The sequence below is a fragment of the Piliocolobus tephrosceles genome, chromosome 9 (assembly GCF_002776525.5).
Source record: "Piliocolobus tephrosceles isolate RC106 chromosome 9, ASM277652v3, whole genome shotgun sequence".
NCBI classification, from domain to species: domain Eukaryota; kingdom Metazoa; phylum Chordata; class Mammalia; order Primates; family Cercopithecidae; genus Piliocolobus; species Piliocolobus tephrosceles.
This window is the reverse complement of record NC_045442.1, coordinates 19,755,328-19,765,773: the sequence shown is the minus strand read 5'-3', so window position 1 is coordinate 19,765,773 and position 10,446 is coordinate 19,755,328. Positions and strand designations below refer to the sequence as shown.

Here is a 10,446-nt window from a genome sequence, read left to right as displayed (position 1 = left end):
AAAAAAAAAAAAAAAAAAAAAAAAAAAAAAAAAAAAAAATCAGAACTCAAACTGGCAATTAAAAAAAAAAAAAAACAGCAAAATTAGCAGGCAAAAACTTAAAGACAACCTAATGTAATAGCTTGGCCTGGACTTTAGGAAACCTATATTTAGTCTTCTTTCTCTTCATCTATGACCTCTATGGTACAGAGGGCTAACATTCTATGGAAAGTAGAAAGCGGCAGAGTTGATAACATGAATGTGTTTTGACAACATGAATGCTGATAGTACTTTATATTAAAAGAAAAAAAGAGGGAAAAATGGAGGCTATTTCCAAGAAAAAAAAATCTTCGAAATCTTTAATATCTGAAGCCTGAATGATTTCTTAAAGAGGGGTAGGAGGAGATAAAACTGACCCTCTAGTATCTGAATGGAGTACAAGCTGTTAATTTATATATATGATACTAAAGAAAATGGCAAAATGTTATTTTGCAAAGACCAGCAGCAACAATATGTTAAGGTATTTTAAAAAATAAGATGGAATCTCAGATGTCAAGTGTAGTAATTTAAACCAGATAAAAAAATGGGTTAGATAACATTTAGAGGATCCCTTTAATTTTAATCTTTGATTCTATAATTGGGCACATTATTTTTCAAAAGGAGAAACATCTTACTCAAGTTTTAAGAAATATCAAGCATATTAATTATAATGAAAAAAGTTATTAAATAATCATGCCAATGTGTTGTCCTTTTGAACATTTAAAAAAATGTGCTATTAAGATGACTTTAATACTTACTGATTGGCATCAAGCAAAACAACTTTGACACCATTCACGACACATTCAGTGTCCAGTGGCAATGGATGAATATATCGTTCTTGCACATGAAGCTTGTTCTTCAGCAAATTGCCAGTTATCTGCAAAACAGGACGTGCTTATTGCTGATGCAGTAAAACACTAAATAAGTATTTTATTTCATATCTAATTTAGAACCATAGCATCTTAATAACATCCCTTTTCCTGCTCATATTTAAGTAAACACTCCACAACGCCATGAAGAATTTCCTATAACGGCTGTGCCACTACTCTGCTTGAACATCGTCACTGACTTCACCTCATCTGTGAAGAGTCCATCCTCACTATGACATACAAAAGCCTGAGTGATCTGGTTCCAGCCCATTCCTGTGAATTTGTCTCCTGTTATTCCCTACCTTGCGTTCTAGCCATTTTGAATTATCTGAAGTGCCTGGAATGGGCATATTTCTCAGGTGCCTGTGCCTTTACATAAACTTTATTCTCTACCTAGAATGCTCTTTCCTCTGCCTGGTCCTGGAATCAGACAGATTTGCATACAAGTTCAGAGTCTGCCATTACTATCTCTGTGACCTGGGGCACGTCACTTAACTTCTCCAAACCTCAGGTGTTTCATTAATAAAAAGAATTCTTAAAGTACGCTTCAAGAATGCTGTGAGGATTAAATCAAATTCTAGTTCAAGCCTTTAGTAATGAGCATTAAAGTGTTCACTTTTTAATAATTAGTTCAAGGTATCTTTTACCACAAAACTGTGTCTAACCTTAGCCCAGGACAGGGTAAAGCACTCTCTTCTCCCTACTCCTAGGTACTCCATTCATTTTTCTATTATAATACCAATCCCAATGTGGCATTATTTATGAATGTTTCCTCTGGAGATTATAAGCTCCTTGAAGCTTGATACAGTCATGTCCCTCAGTATCTGCAGAGGACTGGTTCCAGGACCCCCTGAGGACACCAAAATCTCAGGACGCTCAAGTCCCTTACACAAAATAGCACAGTATTTGCATATAACCTATGCATACTCTTTAAATCATCTTTAGATTAATTATAACACCTAATACAATGTAAATTCCATGTAAATAGTTGTTATACTATATTTTTAAATTTGCATTATTTTTCATTGTTGTATTAGTTTTTATTTTTGAATCTTTTCGGTTGCAGTTGGTTGAATCCATGGATAGGGCACTCACAGATACAGCAGGCTGACTGTATTTTGCCTAGAATCCATTTAGGCTTTCAGTGAATGTTTACTGAATGCAACTTCTTGTTTTTAGTACTTCGTGAAATAGTTTATCTTTTGTTTCCATGTAATAAAACATATGTTTTCTAAAAACTGAAACTTGATGTTAACTCGTTTAAGTTTAGAACTTTTACGTGGAATATGTTTTCTCATATTTTTTTCTAGTAGAATGAAAGATCTGACTGTTTTAATTATTCTTTTTTAACGAAATTGCTTAGAAATTCACAGCATTCTACAAAGCCAAAAGTTAGAATACTAAAACTTACCTCACTACAATAAACTGGAAATGTGAAGTGTTTAGACAACCCAGCATAATGATCAGAATGAAAATGTGTGAGGAAATAGGCTGTGCAACCTTCAACCATGCCATACTGAAAGGCATCAACTGTAAAGCCAGTTCCTGCAATAAAAATACCGACACAGTAGGCTGAGCAAGAGCTAACAAAGATACCCAATTTGATGATAAATACTGAATGAACCCCCTATACTCTTTACCTCTTATTTCCAATTTAACTATATTTAAAAACTTATACCACATAAATTTAGCAAAAGGTAACATTAAAGATGAGAATGTCTTAAAAGTTTCTACCAAGTATCTCAGTATAGAGACCTTTATTTGTGAATAACTGCACCAAAGAATTTTTTAAAATTCTTGGTTACAAACCAATTACTTCTTTGTTTTAACTAATAGTTTCATAATACTTGGCACTTGACTTCTGCAAAACAGCAAAAGGAGAATGCTAACTTTCTTCTAAAACATGAATTTTCAACGGGGGCAGTATTGATCTAAGGAAGTCAAAATGCTTGAGGGCCAACATAATCTCACATATGACACAAACGATGTATCTATCATCTTTGAATTTCGCTGCACAGTCAAACTGGAGAAGAGGGGTGGGAAACAAGAAAAAAAATGTCTAAAAAGGTTCCTTAGAGGAGCAGTGATGAAGAAGAGGTTGAGAAATACTGTTGTAAAATGTGCTCATGCAAGAAATAATTAAGTGTACTGACTGGCGATGTGCAAATAAAGAAGCATAACTTCTCAATTCTACTGAGGCTTATCAACACACGGTTTTAGGATCATTTAAAGTATAGAAAATTGGCCTGGCTTGGTGGCTCACGCTGGTAATCCCAGCACTTTGGGAGGCGGAGGCAGGCGGATCACGAAGTCAGGAGATCAAGACCATCCTGGCTAGCATGGTGAAACCCTGTCTCTACTAAAAATACAAAAAAAAATTAGCTGGGCATGGTGGTGGGTGCCTGTAATCCCAGTTACCTGGGAGGCTGAGGCAGGAGAATGGCATGAACTCGGAAGGCGGAACTTGCAGTGAGCTGAGATCACACCACTGCACTCCAGCCTGGGTGACAGAGCGAGACTCCGTCTCTAAATAAATAAATAAAATAAAGTACAGAAAATTAATCAAAATAATTATTAAAAACACCACTTGTGTTACGAAGTATATAAATGCTATTCTATATATAAATGCTATATTGAACAAATTATAGATCTAGAACATCAATAAAGCACTTTAAAAATCTTTCAGCAACCAAGTATATGCTGGCAGCAACCAAGTATATGAAAGGGCAGAGAAACTAAGTTCTAATACGGTTTTTAAATTTTTGGCATTTACCATGATAGGTAAAACCTGTGACATTTCCCATCTTTGAAACTATTTAGTACTTTGTATTTCTCACAAGCATTTAGAGGCTGCATTTTATTATACTTATTTACAGAGATGCCTTTCCTCCTTTTGTATTAAGCTGAATCCCTACTCCTCTCTTACTAATCTTTCTATAACCTGTAATATCTACCTAACTAGTATAGTCACTTACATAGAGGACATATTTAATAGAAACTTGATGAACTGAATGGAGCAAAAAAAATAAAATAGGCAAAAACCAAATCTATGTTAGAGGCTCATGAAGTATCACAAAAGCAAAGGAAACACATACGAAAAATTGTTTCATACACACACACACACACACACACACACAACAGGCAATAAATACAAAGTTCAAAAATGTTGTCTTTGTTGATATGTCAAGTATTGATATTTCAACTTACCAGGTATTTTCTTATAGAATGGACACGTCTTTTTTCTTGATCCTCCTACATTAGATGACTCTGGGATTTTCTTGTTCCCCCTTTGCAGCCCACCATGAGCTGATTTTGTGAACACTTTGACTTTACTTAAATTGACTGCTTCAGGTTCAGTATTAATAAGGTGATCTGATCTCTTCTGATATACTCCTTCCTGCAGTGAATTTGACTTTTTACGTCTCTTTTTTTGACGCTGTGACCTCACACTAGAAAGTTCCACAGAAAGCTGACTCTCATTTAAATTACTTGCATCAAATTCTAAATCACTTAAAGATTTTTCTGCCTTCCTCTTGCACTGTGAGGACCTCTTATTATTAGGACTTGGAACTGGATTGAAGTTTATCCCTTCTAATGCACTTTCCCCTAGCAATTTTTCTTCTTTTCTTTTGGGAGGTAGTCCAAAATACACACCTATATCCATTTGCTTCATTACCTTGGTAGAAGGATGTCTTGCATTACACTCAAGACCAGAAGGCAATATTTTCAAATACTTAGGAGCAGGTGTACTGGAAAAGTTTTCTGTATTTAAAATTGTAGCTTTACCAACGGGCACACCATCTAATGCCTTTCTGCAGAAACATGCTGAGTTAGTATTATTCTTAGCATTCAAGTTCTCACTTGATAATTTTCTAATTTTACTTTGGGTTGGTTGGGAAGAAAGATACCCTTCTCCTTGACTTTCAAAAGGTTTCAACATTGAACTCTTAACTAACTGAAGAGAAACCTGATTGTAAACAGCTGATTCTTCAATTACCTGTTTCTGTTTATTTGATTGAGCTGAGTGAAATTCTGGCTCATCTTGTTTTGCTTTAGCTACCTGATGAACAGAAGCAGCAAGCTGCCCTGCCAGTGCAGGTGGAAACAACACAAAATCACCACCAGTACATGCCAGATCATAAGGCAAAGTACTCTCATTATTTTGGGAAATAGGTTGAGACAAATCGTTTAGACTATTGAATCTATACAGTCCTTCATCATACTTATCCTGAGTTAAGAAGCTGTTCACTTCGCGGCAGCTCTCATCCTGGTCCTTCAGTAAGGGACCATGTCGTTTTTTAAAAAAAGCACAGGTGTCATCATCTTCTTCGAGGCTGCCATCTTTAGAGCTTTCGGTAAAAAATAGTTGTTGTGAATCATCCAGTTTTTCATCGATATCATGAGTGTCTTCATCACTTTGAAGTGGAGAATAGGAGATTCCATAGTCTCTAAAGTCATTTTCTGGCGATGGCAAATTCATGTGTTCTGAGTTGTTTGCAAGACGCAAAGCAACTCCTACCAGTTTGTCATTCTCAACAAATTCTGTAAATTGTAGAGCTTGTTGGGATGTTTGGATATTAGCAGAAATCTTTTCACTGGCTTTGGTTGGAGATGGAGACTTTTTTAAATACTGTGTCATCAGTAAGGGATCACTTGAAACCGAGTTATCTGTTTGGCTCTGATACGAAGACCATCTTTCCTCAAGGCTACAAAGAACACCTGACTTGGTCTCACTGAAACTGCCACCTGATGCAGGTGATGGACTGCTAAAAGGATGATCACCAGCCCTGCTTTGAGCTAGCAGGAAGTGAGTGTATCTCTTGTAATGAAAAGGAATGGTTGAGGTACACAGAAGACCATCAGGACACTCTGAAATTTTAATAAAGAAAAAAAATTACAGGATCAAAGAATATACTAAGCTTTGACAACATTAGCAGTATAAATTGGGTTCCATTATTTAACATTCATGTTGTATACAATAAAAAGTAACAATATTAATAAGAGTAGTTATAATTGTTGATACGCTGAACAAGTTTTAGATTCTATTCTAAGAATAGAATTTGAGAAATTGGTTAATTATAAGGCTTTGCTAATTTGGAAACTATTCCCTCTCATACTACCATGATTGAGAAACTTTCAATAAGCCATCTTGGCATATCCCTGTATATGTTAATTTCCAGGTTTATCAAAAAATGACACCTCCCTCCCCTCAAAAAAGATGTTATATTTCTTATATTAAATTAGAAAACACCATAGCTTACAACCTAACTTAAAAATGTCTCTTAAAAGCATTTGTTATAGAATGGAATTTAATTCAAGAGAGCCATCTGAGAGTCTATTCACAGGAGTTTAGTGAAAAACTGAAGGAAAATTTTTTTGAGATGGCTTCATCCATGAGACATTTCACCCTAAGGTCTGCAACCATGGACTCCAATTTCCATTCTTGATTTTCAAGTTACATGAAAGCAAATTACTAGCAAATTTATGAAGTTTTCACTTGCTATCCTTTTATGGGAAAGGCTAATGCCAAATTTAAAGAAGAGGTTTTTTGTGTGTGTGTCTTCATGCACTAGTTTAAAATAACTACAGGTTAACAATAAAATTTATTCTGAATCATAGCTAACATGAAAGCCATATTGAGTATTTTTTTATTTTACCGAATTTAACTTTTTCAGATGAAACAATCTATATATGGAATATAAATGATTTTAAAATATAAAAATAATCACAACAACCCATTGTCCATATATATTCCAAGTAGGATTTTCTATGTTAAATACGTATTACATATTTTAAAAGATAAAAAACAGCATACTTTTATTATCATTTGACACATTTATTGTTAGAATCTTAATCACCTAAGACTCCCTCACAGTTCCTCTTCCTGTATGCATTAGCATGATGACTAAAACATAACCATATTTAGAAACCATGCTATATCTATCCTTTTTTTTTTTTTTTCAGACAAGGTGTCACTCTGTCGCCCCTGCCAGGCTGGAGTGCAGTGGCATGATCACAGCGCCCCATAGCCTCCACCTCCTGGGCTCAGGTGATCCTCCCATCTCAGCCTTCCAAGTAGCCCACCACACCTGGCTAATTTCTGGTATTTTTTTTTGGTAAAGACGGGGTTTCACCATGTTGCACAGGCTGGTCTTGAACTCCTAGGCTCAAGTGATCCACCTGCCTCGACCTCCCAAAGTACTGGGATTACTGGCATGAGCCACTGTGCCCAGCCTATTTATAGTTTTCTAAGAAGTTCCATAAAAATAACCAACTGGGCAAGTTACTTGACTTTTAAGAACTTTCGTCTATAAAATGTCAATACTACCTACCTTATATGGTGGTTGTAAAAGTCGGGTGAGTAAACAGTGTGAAAGTACCCAGCATAGTAAGGATTCAATTAACATTTATGGAAAATAATCCAGATACTTAGGAACTTTTATGAAATAACACAACGTATTTAAACTGTTTTCTAGTCTTCCATTTTCTTTACTATTATACCGTTGACAAGTATGGTGTCTCCCAGTGTCCCACCTCTCTTTTAGTTTACTGCTTGCCTTCCTTGTTTCACTGAATTGGTATGTCTGACCTAACGAAGACTTTTTAGATTATTTAGAAACTGCTACCTTTTCTGCAGTCTTACCTGTTTCAGAGCATGGTGGAGAATCCAAACATTCAAAAACATGCCATCGAGGTGTCTGCCCTATCAATGAGGAAAAAGGCATCTGGCAATTTGGACAGTATCCATCATAAACTGGACGTATCTTTGGGGACACGTGTTGGCTTTTGTGAGTTCTACAGAGCTTTCCTGGAGTAGTCTCCTTGTCTTGGGTGTGCTGAATACCATCTCCACAACTTGAATTCTGACTAGAAGCTACAGAAGTCTGACAATCTGCATTTTCAAGGGGCATTTCATGGTCCTTCACCTCTTTAGCTTCTGAGGCTCTTTTTCTGTTTCTATTCCGTTTTGACTGGTATTTTCCATCTGTTCCTTTTCCAACAGATTTTAGAATATTTTTAGAGCCATTATCTGGATCAACTCGTTTTGGTTTTCTTTTAGATTTGTATTCCCAAATGTCTTCTTCGGAAATGTCTTCTAACATGGCAAAATGATTTTATCATTCAAGAAGTATTAATCTTAATTGAGAGTCCATTTGTTGTCACAAAAAGTTATAGAATTATTTTGCTGAGAAAACAAAGGTAACAAAACCCCCACCAACTCAATGGGAATCTGGAGTGTTGGTAATGCACATATTGACAAGCTACAAACCTTGTATCTGACAACACCTGCTGTTCCATACATACCACAATAAAACTAAGATAAACTTATCACAGGAGCAGCAGCAACTGTGAAGTTCTCCATTATGGGTGCTATTTCGTTCAAATATCTTGTTCTTTTCCAGGACTTGATTCATAAAAATAAGAATAATACTTCGAAAATTAAGCACTAATGGGAAATATAGGTTCAACAGCTTAATCTTAGAACGAGCTTTGTAACATTGTTATGAAGCTACTGTCGTTCTCTCAAGTGGACAACCGTCCAAATAATTCATAAATCCAACCACACTCCCTGGACACAAGTGGATCAACAGGTATCCCAAACACTAAATGGCTATCTCAGTTTGCCAGCAAAACTAGTCACAACATAATCAAAGAGATGTGTAATTCGCAAAAAACTGCGAAGTCACTGCCATTATCCACGACTAGTGGATACTCAACCACTTCAGTTTCCCGGGACAGTCCATGATCTTCCTCTAGCAGCAATGAATCCCTGCACAGTGAACAAGAAAAGTTCAGATATGTGAAAAAAGTTCAAATATGTGAAAGGGTGGGCTTGTATTGAGGTCTGACTCCGTATTGCACCCATGGTTCCTAAGGTGGCCAGCCCTCTGGCCACTTCAAAACGGGGTCACATGCCAGCCTCTCCCTTATCTTTTCGCATTAGAGGCTGCAAGGCCAGGAAGCGAGGCCTTAACCCTCGCCAGAAAGCACAGCCAGCTCCAAAAAAGCCCTCAGAGTCCTCCCCTTTTGAAGACTCTGAGGTCCGCCCTCTAGGACCCTCGCCGCCGCCCACCTGCCACTCGGCGCCCCAAGGGAGCCGCTCCAGCTGCATCCGCTCCCCTCCGCACCCCCACCTAAAAATCTGTTCGCACCCGCACTTTCAGCACTCCCAGATGACAAAACGCTATATTTGTAAGTGAATGCCACTCGCGCCAGTCACTCCCAGCTTACAAAGCCTTTCTCTGGAGGTTATCCCTACCCGCTTTACCTTTAGTGTCTTGGCGGGAACAACTTCCCGCTGTCAGTGCCGTGTCGAATCGGCGGATGCTGGTCAAAGAGAGACTTTAAAAATAATTTTAAAAAATAGGTTGCCCTCTTAAGTCCTACGGATTTATTGTATTTTATTTTTGTTCGAAAGCCTACTAATTCCCAATGTGGAGGGTGGGGGATGGTTCCCTTTGCGCCTCTGGGACGCTGTTCCTGAGGCCTCATTCCATGTTGAATCTGGCGCTCTCAATGTCCAGGCTCGGCTGCGGCATGGGGACCGAGACGGGGCGGGGTGGGTCGGGACGGCAGTTTAATTGCGTGCCCGGGAACTGCGCCGATTTGGACTTTGGCACTTGGACGTATGCTTTAAAAAGAAAAAAGTGTCATTGGCGAGGAGTGGGGCTAGTGGAGGGTGAAGTGAATGCGCCGTTTGGAAACCACAGAACAGTGAACGTTTCGTCTCTCCCAGCGCGACTCTCCTCCGAGCCCGGCTGCCGCCTCGGGAGCCCGGCGGAAACATGGCGGCGCCCGGATCCCGGGGCCGCAGCCTCTCCGGCCTGCTCCCCGCGCAGACCTCGCTAGAGTACGCCCTGCTCGACGCCGTTACCCAGCAGGAGAAGGACAGCCTGGTCTACCAGTATCTGCAGAAGGTGGACGGCTGGGAGCAGGACTTGTCAGTACCCGAGTTTCCGGAAGGTGAGGGGCTGACGTCGGGGTGGGGGCCCCTCCCGGCACCTCCCCTTCCTCGGGGACGGCGCCCTCCCCCGAAGCGGGGGGCTAAGCGGGTTTGTGTTGCTGGCGCCCCAGGGAGTGGCCCTTCGCCTAACTTGGGCCGCTGCTCGCGTACTCTGCAATTCCCAGGGGTCCCCATGCGGCCACCGACTGGGGGTTTCCCTGGCACGGGGATCCACATACTCGCCTGTGTATCCTGAGTCCCGCCCGCTCCTGATGTTAGTCAAGTAGACACTCCGTGAATGTTAAGTGTCCCCGCTGGCAATGATTGCAACATCCACACCATTCTGTCCATTCAGTGTGGTTCCCCAGTGTCTCGTCATCTTTCGGCATCATCTTGACACTTATTGATCACTTTTTCATGTATAACACACTTTTTTTTTTTTTGGTGCGGTGTCTCGCTCTGTCTCCCAGGCTGGAGTACTGTGGCGTGATCTTGGCTTACTGCAACCTCTGCCCCAGCCTCCTGAGTAGCTGGGACTACAGGTCCGCGGCACCACGCCTGGCTAGTTTGTGTGTGTGTGTGTGTGTGTGTGTGTGTGTGTGTGTGTGTGTGTGT

At 39.5% G+C, this 10,446-nt stretch overlaps 2 protein-coding genes across 6 annotated transcripts in view; one reads left to right on the top strand and one right to left on the bottom strand.

The window, feature by feature from the left end:
- The window catches only part of DCLRE1A (DNA cross-link repair 1A), a 20,140-nt gene extending 9,835 nt beyond the window's left edge, over nt 1-10,305 (bottom strand). Inside the window, exons 1-6 of the mRNA XM_023206638.2 lie at nt 10,071-10,305; nt 9,157-9,519; nt 7,531-8,658; nt 4,095-5,756; nt 2,299-2,432; nt 777-895 (exon numbers count right to left, since the gene is read on the bottom strand). Of these exons, the coding sequence (XP_023062406.1) occupies nt 777-895; nt 2,299-2,432; nt 4,095-5,756; nt 7,531-7,990 (2,375 nt within the window). The 5' untranslated portion in view covers nt 7,991-8,658; nt 9,157-9,519; nt 10,071-10,305. The remainder of the gene's footprint in view (nt 1-776; nt 896-2,298; nt 2,433-4,094; nt 5,757-7,530; nt 8,659-9,156; nt 9,520-10,070) is intronic.
- The window catches only part of NHLRC2 (NHL repeat containing 2), a 57,391-nt gene continuing 56,234 nt past the window's right edge, over nt 9,290-10,446 (top strand). For all 5 annotated transcript variants that reach the window (XR_002730499.2, XM_023206643.2, XM_023206641.2 and 2 more), the window contains exon 1: nt 9,290-9,851. Coding sequence is in view for 4 of the 5 variants with exons in the window: in XM_023206643.2 (XP_023062411.1) it covers nt 9,674-9,851 (178 nt within the window). In the remaining variant the exon portion in view is untranslated. The remainder of the gene's footprint in view (nt 9,852-10,446) is intronic.